Raw genomic sequence first — 18,516 nt, 5'->3', positions numbered from 1 at the left:
TCATAGACACATTCAACTCTTTATAAAAATAAAGAAAAGGCATCACCCGTACGACCCAACTGCACAGCTGGGAGTAAAAACCCTGTTTTTCACATGATTTCAATCCAGTCACTCTTTTTAATCAGAGTGTAAGACCAGACCCTCCCAGAAACACCTTCCCACATGAGACTATGGTCAAGAAAAAGATATGTAAACTGTGAGTCACGTGACCAATTGACTTAAGTTCGACACATAAACCGGGCGCAGCAGAACTGTGAGCCCTACGCCCAACCTTGACATCTTTAAGACACCAGCTCATGGAAGGCGTCGCCATAGCAACACCGCTACAACGGGCGGGGAAAACCTACCGGATCCTGTCATGTAACAGGAGTCGGTAGAATACCCCCCCCCCCCCCCCCCCCCCCCCCCCTTGCCAAGCACTGGCTTGGCCCTGACTGGCTCAGCAGAAGAGATCAAAAATCCCCTAAACCAATCAAGTGGGAAAGGAGGGGTTTATTCGACACCCCCTCCCGAAAACACACCCATAATCCCTACACACAGAAAAACAACCGTAGCCATCTTGAAAAACCTCCGGTAGAAAGCAAAGCATAGCGAAGCTAATACAATGTCCGCTACCCACAAAATGTGTAAAAGGTTTTACAACAAAACACAAGTCGCCTGTGCGTGAATCCTATACCCGTTGCCTATGTCGTACATAGGAAAAAACGCTGATCGAGAGTAAACGGCTAAGCCGTGAAATGTGTGCGTACGAGTATTACTGCAACTAAACAACACAGCATTGTGAAACACATATACTTAGTTAAAGCAATGGAATAACACCAGTTCTAACTGCATGTGGAGCATCAAGCTAAATAGAACCTATTACCGAGTGTACGTTGCAGACCTTGCTTAACCTCGTAACACAACACAACTCATCCCACAACGTAAAAAAGGGCAGATTCATATATACACAACCCCACCATATGATTTGTTTGAAGAAACACACAGTTTGTTCGGCCAAAACACAGTCCCCCTCCATCGGGGAACTTTTTTATTTAATAACTAAATCGTGTCAAGGCACAAAATCATAGAGGGGCCGGGGAGGGTGTAGGAGAGGGGACACAGAGGGGAAAAAGTCACTCTTAACGGCGTCTGCCACCTCGCGCCGCTCGAGTCTTGCCACCCCGAGGAGCCCCGGAGGGACGGTAGGTTACAGTCTGCTGGACACGACGTTCCCTACCGTCTCCTCCGGTCTGGGGTGGGCCGGCGGTGGCCGAAGCGCCATGTCGTCCCCTGGCCCTCTTGGCAGGGCCAGCAGCGGCGGCGGAGGCAGTGGTAGCGGCGACGGAGACAGCTCGACGTCGCGGAAGCCTTCTGCCTCCACCGGCAAGGACGGGAGGCGGAAAATGGGGTTGGAGAATGGACCTCTCCTCTGCCATCTCTCTGCATGTTGAGGTCATCAACCGCAGGGCCTTCCCGAACAGGCCAGCGTCGGAGAGGGCGGCCGTCAGAAGAGGAGCTCTCTTCTTCTCTGGCACACGGGCCTGCTCCAGCCAAAGGTGACGCTGGCCCAGGGTGGCCAGGGCGCGCACTTTCCCCATGGCTATGGCCAGCACCTGGGAAAGGTGCAGGACAGCTCCCGCAGCCTGGGTGATCTGATCGCATTTCACCTCGGTCAGATCCGTGCCGCCCGTCATTATCCCCGATACAAACCTAGCCAGGTGGGCGATGTTAGACGCCGCAGCCAGCGATTGTGTACCAGCGATAAATGACTGGTCACCCCAATAAGCCAATCGCCTAGCCGATTTCCCCTGGAGGACCGGCTTGCATAGTGGTTCCCACACCATATCCGGACAGAGGAGCGCGGCCATCGGACTGTCAAGCCGAGGCACGCCCTCCCCCATACCTTTGACCAACCCCGCTACCCGCGTAACTGGTACGTAGGTAGGAGTTAGTCCCATGATGTTGGTCACCGCCTGACCCCGATGAACATAGGCCCCCATCGATGGGAAAAATGGGTAGACAACGTCCACCCCTCTCACTGGGGGACGCTGCCAGGGATGGCCTATGAGGTCATCAGGGACAGGTGCAGGCAATGGCAGCGGCAGCGGCACACCGTTTGCGGTGGCGGCTACCGCCATGAGCTCAGGAAACAAGGCCCGCAGTTCCCCCTGCGAACCTTCCTCCACCGACCCCGCATCCCTCACATACAGCAGGCTGCGACTGGTCAAGGAGCCACAATCTGATGTGGCCGACAGTAGGGCATCCTGCCGATGAGGCCAAGGTGGTTCCTCGACATCCTCGAACAGGGCGCCCCATGGAGCCATTTCCCCCCCCTCCGGGGTCTCCCGAGGAGGGATACTCTCCTCCACGGGGCCCTCATACAAAAATCCGTCCGCCTCGTCCATGAAGTCCTCAGTCTCCATTGGAAATCCCGAGCCGGACGCATCTTCGCTGGTCTCCAGCAGCTCCCCAAACCCAGGCCGTTCGCGTCTGCACGCCACCATCTTGCGACGCGAGCGAGCAGACGCGAAAAGTTTGCGTCGCAAATCCCCTGGCTCCAAAACAACCCCCCGTTCACCAACGGGCGATTCCCCAGAACCAGAGGAACCAGAGTCGAGATCAGGCCATCGCCGGAGCGACGGCACCGAACCCTCGGCTCTTCGGTGAGGCAAACTATCCACCGGCAGTCTCCCGGGCTGGGTCGGCAACCACGAGAGTGGCAACAGCCCAGCACCGAGGCGCACGACGGAGGCGGGAATGGAGAACCGGTGGTGAAGAGTAGGTCTAGCGGGTCTACTCTCCGCGGAATACATTATGACCCAACCTTTTCTTGTACAACAGATGTGATAGAAGAAAAGATTAAGCACAATGTAAACCAGTCACAACTCTTTTCAACTAACAACACGTCAAGTGGGGTACTACCGAGGCACTTCCTTGTGGTGAAAGCGAGAAGGAGGAGAGCAGGTGACCACACACCTGCTTATGAAGGTAAGCTGATGAGGGGTGTGGTCAGACTAATACTGGTATTAAAGGTATATTTTGTGGAATTTTATTCAGTGCGCGTGCACGTACGCGAGGGAGTGCAGTGTAGTGTGATGCCAAGCAGAGCCCCTAACGGAACAGAACCAAAGGTTAATCAATCCAATGCATGTATGGATGATGTCCGAAACAGATTAAAACCTGATTAATAGTGAAACTGTATAGCCTCCAACTTCCTCTCTGACACGTTATTTCGGGGGTCGCGCCTTGAAAACTTTGGGAACCATGTATTTATATAGTACATGATACCTAAGCACATACAGTACAGATATCCTCATAAGTATCTATTAATTCTAGTGCTGTCAGGCGATTCAATTTTTTTATCTAATTAATTACAGGATTTGTAATTAATTAATCTAATTAATCGCATTTTTATCGCATAAACATTTTAGGCCTTATATTCTATAATCATATTTCAAATGGCATGTGTCCGGATGGCAGAATTCAGTACTGTATCTACAAAACCTTCTGTTTAATCATCTTCCATCTATTCATTTGCTTAGATTTTTCAGGTCTGGTCAATTTTAGCATGGTGTTATTCACAGTCAAAGATAATTTTTTTTATTGATATTCTCATTTGGTTCATTACAATTTACTCAAGCCTAATAACAGACACAGTATTTCTGACACTGGGAATACATTCCCTGAGATCCATAGATGTCCCTAGAATCAGATACCAAGAACATGCAAATGGGCCATATTAAAAAAAAGTCTGTAAATGTGTATTCTACGTTCTTATGGAATGAATGAGATTAAAAAATATTTAAATAAAAAAAAATTATTTGTATTTTTTTTTGTAATACATTTTTTGTTAATTTTCATAACGCGATAATTTGCTGTGTAGTTAATTAATCGAATTAACACGATAAACTGACAGCAATAATTAATTCGTATCAATTAGATTGTTGGGCTTGTTTTTATCTACTTATTCTGAAAGAGTTGAACTCAACTCATTCGATTATTCATCCCATTAAGCCTACTGCCAGCAGGCACATTTAAAGAAATATAATCTGATTGATAGGGGTAATGAGGGACTTAAAATGTGCCTATAGATTATGCATTTAACTTGTCGGCGAGGCTATTGAGCCGTACTGTATTGTACCCATTCTGCAATCTGTTAATAAAGTTTTCAATCAATCAATCAATGCCGTTAGAAAATCAGGATTTCTGCGATCGACACCTGCTGTCTTTTCAGGTGAGGCGGCCGTGCGCAATTATCCTGAGTATCAAGTCTGGTTCGAATTAACGAGACTGAATCAGCTTTCGAGGAACAGGGAAAGCCTGGATTCAAACATTGGGTTAATTTAATCTGGATAATGGGACTTTTGATCGACTTAGTTGAACCAGGTACGGGGAATAGGGCCCTGGTGTCTCTCGAAGGATGGAAATGGACTTGCTTTGGTTAGAAACAATTCAAGATCATTAATTTAATTTAATTGCATGATGTATCCCTCATTTACAGTCGAGTGTACATACAGAAATAAGCCCAAAGCAAATGGCATATAAAATCACACAGCATATAAAATCATAACAATAAGACAACAAGACAAGGCAAAAAGCAAGGATAACAAATCAATTAAAACATGTACAACTTGATTGACATGTTGGAGATCACATGCATTAAAGCGTTCCGTCTCCAGACGGATTTCAGTCTTTTTTATTTTTATTTTTTTCAATTTGATTTGGAGTCTGACGGAATTGGCTACCTGGTATAATATGATTTGTAGATGCATACAGATTGAAACAACATTTAGCCAATCAGAGGCGTCAAATATCATGAAAATGGCATTTTGACCATTCTAACCAATCAAACGTGAGCTTGACACACACACACGTTGCTCGCAGTGCCCTCCCCCTCACAGACCCGTCTTGTTACAGACCTGTATCACTTGCACCGAAGATAGCAAGCGTGCAGGTCCTCTTTTAACACCACTGAAGCATTAAACAATGGCCCAGTAAACTATTCACTTTAGTTTACTACACGAGGCGTTGTCTAACGTTATCTAGCTGGCTAGCTGATAGCTCATAACATAATTGAAATTCGTTTTTGAAGCTGTGGCTAACGTTAGCTAGCTACCGATCTTCGGGTGGCTAACGTTAGCTACCTAGCAACTGTAGCTTGCTAATACGGGCTGTCCTGGCTGGCTAACTTTTCATTCGCAATGGAGTGGAGCTAACTAACTGTACAAATCGATGTGATTGGCTGAGACTGTATTTTGTACGGTTGGCTGCCTGGCTGTTGTGGATTCGGGGAGCCAGCTAGCAGCTAACATCAACTCAACATCAACACTCTGTTGACACTCTGAGCGCGTTTGCCGACAGCAATGTAACAAATAATATGGTCCGTGCGGAACCATTATCCCCAACACATAGTTCCGTGTGTGAAATAATGTTGAGCCACCACAAAAGATGAATCCAAAGTTTAATATAGTAAGAATAGTACTAGGCTATATTATAACACATCTTTGCAAGTAGATTACATTAGCAAAATGCCCTTTTGACATGTAACCTACATATTCATAATCATGAAAGTTTATTTGGAAGTATTTTATATTCTGTACTTCGTTTTAAAGTGGTCAGACAGTTCCCTCTGTGTGTAATACAGACAGTCTTCACACATTCATAAATAACACTTACAGAAAAGCTTATTGTGCACTGTAATACGTTTTGTTCAATGGGGGATTTTTTTATTTACCGAATACCGTGAAACAGTGGTATTTTTGCCCAAGGTTATCGTATTTTTGCCCAAGGTTATCAAAATGTCATACCGGCACATGCCTAGTTACACTATATGCTACACTACTAGGTCTACACTATACTATAGTTTAAGGCTACTTTCACTGTTTTACTGCATTACAGTACTGTTATATATATTTTTTTTTATCAATACAAAAAATATATTACATATTATATTGTTGGTGCTCCTTACATTTAGGTGGGTGCTCCTAAATTTTAGCTGGTGCTCCCAAGTAAAAATGTTAATTTCGAGCCCTGCATAATTTGAACTATACACAATACATAATTTGAACTATAGACGATACATAATTTGAACTATAGACAATACATAATTTGAACTATACACAATACTGAATTTGAACTATACACAATACTGAGTTTGAACTATACACAATACTGAATTTGAACTATAGACAATACATAATTTGAACTATACACAATACTGAAAGGTTACAGTATGTAGATTTGTTTATTTGTATGACAAAGTCAGTCAACCCTTGCAATCAGTTTCATTTAATGAATTGAAAACAACATTGATATTACGTAAAAGCAAACTGGCAATAGAAAAGATGTTCAAAATGATCTAGTTCCCTTAAAACGCTAACGTTATTAAATAAAAATATATAGTGGAGGTTAAAATAAGAATATGACTTGGCCTGAAAAAAGTTCAGTCAGGAGATTTTTTTGCTTTAATCCCTGAGATCATGCAACAGAGGGGAGAATCTCAAACTTTAAGGACTGATAGAGAGATTTGTAGAGATGTTTGCGTGCGCTGGACATTAATCTATGTGTATACATCCCCAGACCCCAGAGTGACTGGTAGGGGTGTAAATATTTGACCCCACAACGATTAGATTCGATTACATTTCTTCAGGCAACGATGCATCATGAAATCTTCATTTGATCACGATTCGATTCGATACATCTTCGATCAGTTAATTCCCCCAAAAATGTTGAATACACAAATGTGGCTGGGGGAACTGATTCACTCAGCATGAATGGACTATAGGCCAATAAAAAAAAATTAAAAAAATGAAAATACAAAAAGATAATTATAATAATCTAATGAATGTCACCAAACCCCGGAGCGGCTAGATTCGCCTGTTCGAATCCAGCTCACAGCTCCGGGGTTGTCACCAGCTTGGCTGGCCGTTCACACTAATACAATTGGCAGTATTAGAGGGTGGGAGAAGCTGGCGGGGTGGGTCCGGGTCGTTGTAAACAGCGACTCCTACAGTTCGGTCGGGGCGCCTGCTAAGCGCGGATAGGACTTGAGTGGGATAGTGTGATCCTTCCACACGCTACGCCCTCTCAATGAGAATCCGCGCTGCCAGGTGAAAAGAAGTGGTTGATTGGCTGGACGTGTGTCGGAGGAAGCACGTGATAGCCTCCACTCTCCCAGACCGACTGTGTGGGATAAGTGCGCAGCGACCAGGAAGGGGATTGGGAATTGGCATAACGACTAACATTGGGATGGGAGAAAATCGGAGGAAAATGGAGGGGGAAAAAGATAAAAAAAAAAATTATAATAATAATAATCTAATGAATCAATTCTAACATTTTCAAATCGATGCAGTTGAATCATCACCGATGCAGTTGAATCGTCACCAATCTATGTGTGTATATCCCCCAGACCCTGGAGTGGCTGGACATTAATCTATGTGTGTATATCCCCCAGACCCCGGAGTGGCTGGACATTAATCTATGTGTGTATATCCCCCAGACCCCGGAGTGGCTGGACATTAATCTATGTGTGTATATCCCCCAGACCCTGGAGTGGCTGGACATTAATCGATGTGTGTATATCCCCCAGACCCCGGAGTGGCTGGACAGCGACTCGTGTCAGAGGTGTGAGCAGCCCTTCTTTTGGAACTTCAAACAGATGTGGGACAGTAAGAAGATTGGCCTTCGACAGGTACCGTACATAAAAATGCTTCCCTCCCTCCGTCCTCCATTCGTCCGTCTACCTGGAAACTGAAGAAATGTCGCCATATTTAAGGCCGTTCCAAAGCCGCAGGAAAACACAGAAGAAGCCTGAGGGGGGTTCCCTCGCTCGTCTCCTCCTGTTCCCTTGCTCATCTCCTGTTCCCTCGCTCGTCTCCTCCTGTTCCCTCCTCGCTCGTCTCCTCCCGTTCCCTCGCTCGTCTCCTCCTGTTCCCTCCTCGCTCGTCTCCTCCTGTTCCCTCGCTCGTCTCCTCCTGTTCCCTCGCTCGTCTCCTCCTGTTCCCTCGCTCGTCTGCTCCTGTTCCCCCCTCGCTCGTCTCCTCCTGTTCCCTCGCTCGTCTCCTCCCGTTCCCTCCTCGCTCGTCTCCTCCTGTTCCCTCGCTCGTCTCCTCCTGTTCCCTCGCTCGTCTCCTCCTGTTCCCTCGCTCGTCTCCTCCTGTTCCCTCGCTCGTCTCCTCCTGTTCCCTCGCTCGTCTCCTCCTGTTCCCTCGCTCGTCTCCTGTTCCCTCGCTAGTCTCCTCCTGTTCCCTCGCTCGTCTCCTCCTGTTCCCTCGCTCGTCTCCTGTTCCCTTGCTCATCTCCCGTTCCCTCGCTCGTCTCCTCCTGTTCCCTCCTCGCTCGTCTCCTCCCGTTCCCTCGCTCGTCTCCTCCTGTTCCCTCGCTCGTCTCCTCCTGTTCCCTCCTCGCTCGTCTCCTCCCGTTCCCTCGCTCGTCTCCTCCCGTTCCCTCGCTCGTCTCCTCCTGTTCCCTCGCTCGTCTCCTGTTCCCTCGCTCGTCTCCTGTTCCCTCGCTCGTCTCCTCCTGTTCCCTCCTCGCTCGTCTCCTCCCGTTCCCTCGCTCGTCTCCTCCTGTTCCCTCCTCGCTCGTCTCCTCCCGTTCCCTCCTCGCTCGTCTCCTCCCGTTCCCTCCTCGCTCGTCTCCTCCCGTTCCCTCCTCGCTCGTCTCCTCCTGTTCCCTCGCTCGTCTCCTCCCGTTCCCTCGCTCGTCTCCTCCCGTTCCCTCCTCGCTCGTCTCCTCCTGTTCCCTCGCTCGTCTCCTCCCGTTCCCTCGCTCGTCTCCTCCTGTTCCCTCGCTCGTCTCCTCCCGTTCCCTCGCTCGTCTCCTCCTGTTCCCTCGCTCGTCTCCTCCTGTTCCCTCGCTCGTCTCCTCCCGTTCCCTCGCTCATCTCCCGTTCCCTCGCTCGTCCTCCCGTTCCCTCCTCGCACGTCTCCTCCCGTTCCCTCGCTCGTCTCCTCCCGTTCCCTCGCTCGTCTCCTCCTGTTCCCTCGCTCGTCTCCTCCCGTTCCCTCGCTCGTCTCCTCCCGTTCCCTCGCTCGTCTCCTCCCGTTCCCTCCTCGCTCGTCTCCTCCCGTTCCCTCCTCGCTCGTCTCCTCCCGTTCCCTCGCTCGTCCTCCCGTTCCCTCGCTCGTCTCCTCCCGTTCCCTCGCTCATCTCCCGTTCCCTCGCTCGTCCTCCCGTTCCCTGGCTCGTCTCCTCCCGTTCCCTGGCTCGTCTCCTCCCGTTCCCTCGCTCGTCTCCTCCCGTTCCCTCGCTCGTCTCCTCCTGTTCCCTCGCTCGTCTCCTCCTGTTCCCTCGCTCGTCTCCTCCTGTTCCCTCGCTCGTCTCCTCCCGTTCCCTCGCTCGTCTCCTCCTGTTCCCTCGCTCGTCTCCTCCCGTTCCCTCGCTCGTCTCCTCCCGTTCCCTCGCTCGTCTCCTCCTGTTCCCCCGCTCGTCCTCCCGTTCCCTCGCTCGTCTCCTCCTGTTCCCTCGCTCGTCTCCTCCTGTTCCCTCGCTCATCTCCCGTTCCCTCGCTCGTCTCCTCCTGTTCCCTCGCTCGTCTCCTCCCGTTCCCTCGCTCGTCTCCTCCCGTTCCCTCGCTCGTCCTCCCGTTCCCTCCTCGCTCGTCTCCTCCCGTTCCCTCGCTCGTCTCCTCCCGTTCCCTCGCTCGTCTCCTCCTGTTCCCTCGTTCGTCTCCTCCTGTTCCCTCGCTCGTCTCCTCCTGTTCCCTCGCTCGTCTCCTCCCGTTCCCTCGCTCATCTCCCGTTCCCTCGCTCGTCCTCCCATTCCCTCGCTCGTCTCCTCCTGTTCCCTCGCTCGTCTCCTCCCGTTCCCTCCTCGCTCGTCTCCTCCCGTTCCCTCGATCTCGTCTCCTCCCGTTCCCTCGCTCGTCTCCTCCCGTTCTCTCGCTCGTCTCCTCCTGTTCCCTCGCTCGTCTCCTCCCGTTCCCTCGCTCGTCCTCCCGTTCCCTCGCTCGTCTCCTCCCGTTCCCTCGCTCGTCCTCCCGTTCCCTCACTCGTCTCCTCCCGTTCCCTCCTCGCTCGTCTCCTCCTGTTCCCTCGCTCGTCTCCTCCTGTTCTCTCGCTCGTCTCCTCCTGTTCTCTCGCTCGTCTCCTCCTGTTCCCTCGCTCGTCTCCTCCTGTTCTCTCGCTCGTCTCCTCCCGTTCCCTCGCTCGTCTCCTCCCGTTCCCTCGCTCGTCCTCCCGTTCCCTCGCTCGTCTCCTCCCGTTCCCTCGCTCGTCTCCTCCTGTTCCCTCCTCGCTCGTCTCCTCCTGTTCCCTCGCTCGTCTCCTCCTGTTCCCTCGCTCGTCTCCTCCTGTTCCCTCGCTCGTCTCCTCCCGTTCCCTCGCTCGTCTAATCCCGTTCCCTCGCTCGTCTCCTCCTGTTCCCTCGCTCGTCTCCTCCTGTTCCCTCGCTCGTCTCCTCCCGTTCCCTCGCTCGTCTAATCCCGTTCCCTCGCTCGTCTCCTCCTGTTCCCTCGCTCGTCTCCTCCTGTTCCCTCGCTCGTCTCCTCCCGTTCCCTCGCTCGTCTAATCCCGTTCCCTCGCTCGTCTCCTCCCGTTCCCTCGCTCATCTCCCGTTCCCTCGCTCGTCTCCTCCCATTCCCTCGCTCGTCTCCTCCCGTTCCCTCGCTTGTCTCCTCCTGTTCCCTCGCTCGTCTCCTCCCGTTCCCTCGCTCATCTCCCGTTCCCTCGCTCGTCCTCCCATTCCCTCGCTCGTGTCCTCCCATTCCCTCGCTCGTCTCCTCCTGTTCCCTCGCTCGTCTCCTCCCGTTCCCTCCTCGCTCGTCTCCTCCCGTTCCCTCGCTCGTCTCCTCCCGTTCCCTCGCTTGTCTCCTCCTGTTCTCTCGCTCGTCTCCTCCTGTTCCCTCGCTCGTCTCCTCCTGTTCCCTCGCTCGTCTCCTCCCGTTCCCTCCTCGCTCGTCTCCTCCTGTTCCCTCGCTCGTCTCCTCCTGTTCCCTCGCTCGTCTCCTCCTGTTCTCTCGCTCGTCTCCTCCTGTTCCCTCGCTCGTCTCCTCCTGTTCTCTCGCTCGTCTCCTCCCGTTCCCTCGCTCGTCTCCTCCCGTTCCCTCGCTCATCTCCCGTTCCCTCGCTCGTCCTCCCGTCCCCTCGCTCGTCTCCTCCCGTTCCCTCCTCGCTCGTCTCCTTCTGTTCGCTCGTCTCCTCCCGTTCCCTCCTCGCTCGTCTCCTCCCGTTCCCTCCTCGCTCGTCTCCTCCCGTTCCCTCGCTCGTCTCCTCCCGTTCCCTCGCTCGTCTCCTCCCGTTCCCTCGCTCGTCTCCTCCTGTTCCCTCGCTCGTCTCCTCCCGTTCCCTCGCTCGTCTCCTCCCGTTCCCTCTCTCATCTCCCGTTCCCTCGCTCGTCTCCTCCCGTTCCCTCGCTCGTCTCCTCCCGTTCCCTCTCTCATCTCCCGTTCCCTCGCTCATCTCCCGTTCCCTCGCTCGTCTCCTCCCGTTCCCTCGCTCGTCTCCTCCTGTTCCCTCACTCGTCTCCTCCTGTTCCCTCCTCGCTCATCTCCCGTTCCCTCGCTCGTCTCCTCCTGTTCCCTCACTCGTCTCCTCCTGTTCCCTCGCTCGTCTCCTCCCGTTCCCTCGCTCGTCTCCTCCTGTTCCCTCGCTCGTCTCCTCCCGTTCCCTCCTCGCTCGTCCTCCCGTTCCCTCGCTCGTCCTCCCGTTCCCTCGCTCGTCTCCTCCTGTTCCCTCGCTCATCTCCCGTTCCCTCGCTCGTCCTCCTGTTCCCTCGCTCGTCTCCTCCCGTTCCCTCGCTCATCTCCCGTTCCCTCGCTCGTCTCCTCCCGTTCCCTCGCTCATCTCCCGTTCCCTCGCTCGTCTCCTCCCGTTCCCTCGCTCGTCTCCTCCCGTTCCCTCCTCGCTCATCTCCTCCTGTTCCCTCACTCGTCTCCTCCCGTTCCCTCGCTCATCTCCCGTTCCCTCGCTCGTCCTCCTGTTCCCTCGCTCGTCTCCTCCCGTTCCCTCGCTCATCTCCCGTTCCCTCGCTCGTCTCCTCCCGTTCCCTCGCTCATCTCCCGTTCCCTCGCTCGTCTCCTCCCGTTCCCTCGCTCGTCTCCTCCCGTTCCCTCGATCTCGTCTCCTCCCGTTCCCTCGCTCGTCTCCTCCCGTTCCCTCGCTTGTCTCCTCCTGTTCCCTCGCTCGTCTCCTCCCGTTCCCTCGCTTGTCTCCTCCTGTTCCCTCGCTCGTCTCCTCCCGTTCCCTCGCTTGTCTCCTCCTGTTCTCTCGCTCGTCTCCTCCTGTTCCCTCGCTCGTCTCCTCCTGTTCCCTCGCTCGTCTCCTCCCGTTCCCTCGCTCGTCCTCCCGTTCCCTCACTTGTCTCCTCCCGTTCCCTCCTCGCTCGTCTCCTCCTGTTCCCTCGCTCGTCTCCTCCTGTTCCCTCGCTCGTCTCCTCCTGTTCTCTCGCTCGTCTCCTCCTGTTCCCTCGCTCGTCTCCTCCTGTTCTCTCGCTCGTCTCCTCCCGTTCCCTCGCTCATCTCCCGTTCCCTCGCTCGTCCTCCCGTCCCCTCGCTCGTCTCCTCCCGTTCCCTCCTCGCTCGTCTCCTTCTGTTCGCTTGTCTCCTCCTGTTCCCTCGCTCGTCTCCTCCTGTTCCCTCGCTTGTCTCCTCCTGTTCCCTCGCTCGTCTCCTCCTGTTCCCTCCTCGCTCGTCTCCTCCCGTTCCCTCCTCGCTCGTCTCCTCCCGTTCCCTCGCTCGTCTCCTCCCGTTCCCTCGCTCGTCTCCTCCTGTTCCCTCGCTCGTCTCCTCCCGTTCCCTCTCTCATCTCCCGTTCCCTCGCTCGTCTCCTCCCGTTCCCTCCTCGCTCGTCCTCCCGTTCCCTCGCTCGTCCTCCCGTTCCCTCGCTCATCTCCCGTTCCCTCGCTCGTCTCCTCCTGTTCCCTCGCTCGTCTCCTCCTGTTCCCTCACTCGTCTCCTCCCGTTCCCTCGCTCATCTCCCGTTCCCTCGCTCGTCCTCCTGTTCCCTCGCTCGTCTCCTCCCGTTCCCTCGCTCATCTCCCGTTCCCTCGCTCGTCTCCTCCTGTTCCCTCGCTCGTCTCCTCCTGTTCCCTCGCTCGTCTCCTCCTGTTCCCTCGCTCGTCTCCTCCCGTTCCCTCGCTCGTCTCCTCCCGTTCCCTCGCTCGTCTCCTCCCGTTCCCTCCTCGCTCGTCTCCTCCCGTTCCCTCGCTCGTCTCCTCCGGTTCCCTCGCTCGTCTCCTCCCGTTCCCTCCTCGCTCGTCTCCTCCCGTTCCCTCCTCGCTCGTCTCTTCCTGTTCCCTCGCTCGTCTCCTCCCGTTCCCTCCTCGCTCGTCTCCTCCTGTTCCCTCGCTCGTCTCCTCCTGTTCCCTCGCTCGTCTCCTCCTGTTCCCTCGCTCGTCTCCTCCTGTTCCCTCCTCGCTCGTCTCCTCCTGTTCCCTCCTCGCTCGTCTCCTCCCGTTCCCTCCTCGCTCGTCTCCTCCCGTTCCCTCCTCGCTCGTCTCTTCCTGTTCCCTCGCTCGTCTCCTCCCGTTCCCTCCTCGCTCGTCTCCTCCTGTTCCCTCGCTCGTCTCCTCCCGTTCCCTCGCTTGTCTCCTCCCGTTCCCTCGCTTGTCTCCTCCTGTTCCCTCGCTCGTCTCCTCCCGTTCCCTCCTCGCTCGTCTCCTCCCGTTCCCTCGCTCGTGTTACACGTGTGGAGCTCCTCCCACAAACTGCCTGATAGACGTGAGCTAGGAACCTTTGGAATGTGTTGTGATATGCAGTAGGAACCAACCATACAGTATAATGCGCGGGCCAGGGACGATATGTGTGGTGCACCAGTATGTATGTAAGCCGGCTATGTCATGTATGTAAACTATGTATGTAAACTTCAGTTCAGTTTACAACATAAGTGTCTTCATTGACTCGAGAATACTTCATGGTGACAGCGGTGGGATGTATAGCTCACGCAGGTGGCTCCTGCACCGCCTGACCTGGTTGCCATTTGGTGTTTGTACAGCATAGCTTCTTGGCTCATTGCACTTTTGTACAACGATAGCTGGATGCCATGTTCCTCTGTCTTTGTTGTGGTGGGGGAGACCTGCTTCTTTGGCCTCGACCGAAGCGTTGCTGTCCCTGCCGCCTGCTTTTCCAGAGTATTCATCGTTGAACGCAGGACATTGACAGGGTTTATGGCTCCTGCCACAGTTTTGGCATGTTCGGCCTCTGTCCACGGCATGGATTTTCTTGCTATGTGACATACCCAGTTCATGGTATAACTGTTCATTGCCTGCTGATGGGGCTTCATATTTCCGCACCTCTGTTAGTACGTCAGCTAGCTAGAGAATGGCTGTTGGGTTTGCTATACAGGTCAGACCTCAGAGCATTGTGGGGTGTGCTGGCAATTATGAGCTCCATTAGACGTTCATTGAGCTCTTCATCAATAAACTGAGCTAATGTTCTGGCTCTGGTCACAAACCATCAATGCTTGCATCTGGTTTTTGTCTGTATTGCATTAGTTGGAGCCTATGGATTCCAAAGTTCACATTCACATTTGTTTTTGTCACAGGTGCAGTTTTGTTTTCTGTCCACCAGAGGGCAGGAAGAGGCCGTAGTTTGCATGAATAAAATAGCTGGTGGGATTCACTAGTGACAAGGTACTTTCTGTGGATCGGAAGCATCTGCTCTGAGCGGCGTTCCCATGCGGCTCAAATCAATCCCATAATTTCCAGCTCTTGAAAGAGTTTATGTATTTGTGCGAAAGGTTTGGGGAAATACGGCAACGTTTTGTTCTGTCTTCGCGACTACACGGTTTGTAGACCCACTGACTATGCTATGAAGAATACTGTTCTAATGATCACCTAATAGAGTGCAATGGCCTAGTTTGAAGTCATAACAACGACCACTGTCGGCACACAGGACATTGTGTATGTCTACATTATACAATAAGGCTCAGCAAATTATTGTCTGATACCTTGCATCCCTTTCATGGTGAGTTTGACAAGCTTCCATCTGGAAGGCGCTGTAGAGTTCCTCTAGCCCCAAAAAACATATTTCATCCCACATGCCATTGCTCTGATGAATTCTTAGCTTTTCATTTTAACCACGGTACTGGTTAGGTATCTGAAGCTCTGTCTTGTTTTTCTTTTGTCATATGTATTGGGCTGTTAAGGGCCAATGTCTTTTGTGGCTGTGTGGTGTTTGTACTGTGTTGTCTTGTTGATTGCAACCATGGTGACGCCAAAGACAAATTTTGTAAAAAATACATCAAATTAAATTAGACTAAATATCTATCTAGTATATCGGAGGGATAATGTATGCTCACCATATCCTGCTAGTCCTAGATGTTCCCCGTGTTAACACTTCCTTTGGTAAATCCTCCCTCCAATTTGCTACTCTCAGCAGATGGAACGAGATGCAAAAGACGTTTTTAACTGAAAATAATTGTCTGTTCTGCTTCATGTTTTACATACCTTGTAATTTTATTTGGCTGTTTGTTTGATGTGTGTTCTAATTATTTCCCTTACCTCTGGGATGTATGTATCGTCTGTCTGTTTCCTATTTTATTTTTAATTGTGGGGCGACAGTGGCTCAGGAGGTAGAGCGGTTGTCTGGTAGTCGGAAGGTTCATGGTTCGATTCACCACAGAATCTATGTGTGTTGACCATGTCAGGTCCTCTGTAATGTGGACTCCCAGGTATTTGAAACTGCTCACCCTGTCAGTGTCCACGATAGCCCCATTTATCCACAGTGGCGTGTGTGTCCCCTGCTGTATTCTCCTAAAATCCATGATCAGCTCTTTGGTTTTTACCAACGTTCAGGAGTAGGCTGTTAGCCCGGCACCAGTGTGCCAGTTCATCAACCTCCTCCCGAATGTGAATGAAATGTGAGGAACAAAATTGTAAAGCGCTTTGGATAAAAGTGCTATATAAATGCAGCCATTTACCATTTAATTAAAATATTTGTCCCCTTTCCCTGTTACCCTTCGAGAGGCCTTTTGGTCATTGTAAATAAGAATGAAACTGCTTGGTTAAATAAATAACCTATAGCCTAATGTTGCTCCCCAAGAAGTGAGGAACATTTTAAAGTGACCTTTCATCCCTTCATAGAAGTTTGAGAGGTGAAGAAGAAGTCATTATTAAAGGAATAGTCTAGTAGATAGAGGGGGGTATCATGCACCCCCCGGAAATATACCGTAATTCCTCTAATAGTAACCGGGTCTCAAATACAAGCCGGGTCTCTATTAATGGCCGGGTGCGCTCTTGAGCTAAGCAATTATAAGCCGGCCTCCTAATACAAGCCGGGTTACTAATATACTGGGTACTTCTAACCAGACTTTCTAGAATGGAAAAAAGGAAAAATGAATGACGCAATTATCAAAAAATCGCAAAAAAATCAGTTTCATATATCTCAGCCAATATTGCAGATAACTGAACAAATGAGGTGTCTAGACCCATGTTTTGAGGGTCAACGATCACAATAACACTATCCCTAGAGTGATCACATGTTTCTATGTAATTTGCCTATGCAAATCTGTGCCGTCAATACAAAATAATCACATTTTTACTAATTAGTTGAGTAGGAAAGCGGATACTATCATGCACCGCCTGGAAATATATTGTTAACTAGTGTTTCTAGATTGGAAACAATGTGTAGACAATGATAGGCTATGTTAAAAATCTGTCAGAGTGTCCCATGTATCATTTATATGCAAATTAATGATGCCATTGTCAAAAAACGAATGTCGCTATTTCAGCCAATATTGCAAATAATTGAACAAGTAGGTTGTCTAGACCCATATTTTGAGGGTCAAAAATCATAATAAAACTATTGCCAGAATGATCACCTGTTTGTGGCGAGCTAGTATGCAAATTAGTGGCACCTTTACAAAGAATAAAGCATTTTTACCAATAAAGACACATCATATTGTAGAGATGACTGAACAAAAAAAGATGTGGACTCATGTTTTGAGGGTTAAAGATAGTAATACAATTTCTGAAGTGGTCACATATATCTCTGGCATGCTTATATACAAGAGTGCTGCTTTCAATGCCATTTCTTATACTCATACTGATGATCCTCCTCTACCATGTCAGCATGCCCAACCTCATATACTGATGATCCTCCTCTACCATGTCAGCATGACCAACCTCTATATATATATACTGATGATCCTCCTCTACCATGTCAGCATGACCAACCTCTCTATATACTGATGATCCTCCTCTACCATGTCAGCATGACCAACCTCTATATACTGATGATCCTCCTCTACCATGTCGGCATGATCAACCTCTCTATATACTGATGATCCTCCTCTACCATGTCAGCATGACCAACCTCTCTATATACTGATGATCCTCCTCTACCATGACAGCATGACCAACCTCTATATACTGATGATCCTCCTCTACCATGTCAGCATGACCTACCTCTCTATATACTGATGATCCTCCTCTACCATGTCAGCATGACCAACCTCTATATACTGATGATCCTCATCTACCATGTCAGCATGACCAACCTCTATACTGATGATCCTCCTCTACCATGTCAGCATGACCAACCTCTATATACTGATGATCATCCTCTACCATGTCAGCATGACCAACCTCTCCAGATACCTTGATGATACAAAAGAGCAGAACAGCCAATATTCAAGAGGCCCAAAGCCTATGATCAAAGTATGGACTGGGAAAAACAATGGATGAGGAGGTGTTTGAGCCTGTCTGGACGGTTGGACCCATCCTCCGTCCTTCTCTTGTTGAGGTACTGGCCCAGAAAGTGGAGTAAGAAGAGCAAGAAGCTCTTGATAAGGAGGCAGATTATGCAAAAAATAACATGGATGAGGAGGATGGAGAGTACAAGTGTGATGAGGCGGAGGAAGAGATGGAGATCGAAGAGATAGACTTTGACAATTGTTTTAGTGATGATGATGATTAGTAGTTTAGGGCACAAAATACAAATAGAAAAAAATACTTGAATGTTGTGTCAACAAAGAAGATATCCAGAACAGAGGACGTATTTACCGTATTACATACATGTAGACCTACGTAAGAAATGGCAGTGAAAGCAGCACTCTTGTATATAAGCATGCCAGAGCTATATGTGACCACTTCAGACATTTTATTACCATCTTTAACCCTCAAAACATGAGTCCACATCTTTTTTTGTTCAGTCATCTACAATATGATGTGTCTTTATTGGTAAAAATGCTTTATTCTTTGTAAAGGTTACACTAATTTGCATACTAGCTCGCCACAAACAGGTGATCATTCTGGGAATAGTTTTATTATGATTTTTGACCCTCAAGATATGGGTCTAGACAACCTACTTGTTCAGTTATTTGCAATATTGGCTGAAATAGCGACATTCATTTTTGATGATGGCGTCATTAATTTGCATATAAATGATACATGGGACACTCTGACAGATTTTTAACATAGCCTATCATTTTCTACAAATTTTTTCCTATCTAGAAACACTGGTTAACAATATATTTCCAGGGGGTGCATGATAGTATCCGCTTTCCTACTCAACTAATTAGTAAAAATGTGATTATTTTGTATTGACAGCACAGAATTGCATCGGCAAAATTACATAGAAACATGTGATCACTCTAG

General features: G+C 50.3%; 1 protein-coding gene across 2 annotated transcripts in view; it reads left to right on the top strand.

The window, feature by feature from the left end:
• Nucleotides 1–18,516, top strand: part of wdfy2 (WD repeat and FYVE domain containing 2) — a 135,871-nt gene that overhangs the window by 75,192 nt on the left and 42,163 nt on the right. For both annotated transcript variants that reach the window (XM_084310045.1, XM_084310044.1), the window contains exon 9: nucleotides 7,571–7,672. In XM_084310045.1, coding sequence (XP_084166171.1) covers nucleotides 7,571–7,672 — 102 coding nt within the window. The remainder of the gene's footprint in view (nucleotides 1–7,570; nucleotides 7,673–18,516) is intronic.

Source organism: Notolepis coatsorum (genome assembly GCF_963971535.1).
Source record: "Notolepis coatsorum genome assembly, chromosome: 3".
NCBI lineage: Eukaryota > Metazoa > Chordata > Actinopteri > Aulopiformes > Paralepididae > Notolepis > Notolepis coatsorum.
The sequence above is the reverse complement of the archived record's forward strand: the minus strand, read 5'-3'. Positions and strand labels throughout refer to the sequence as shown.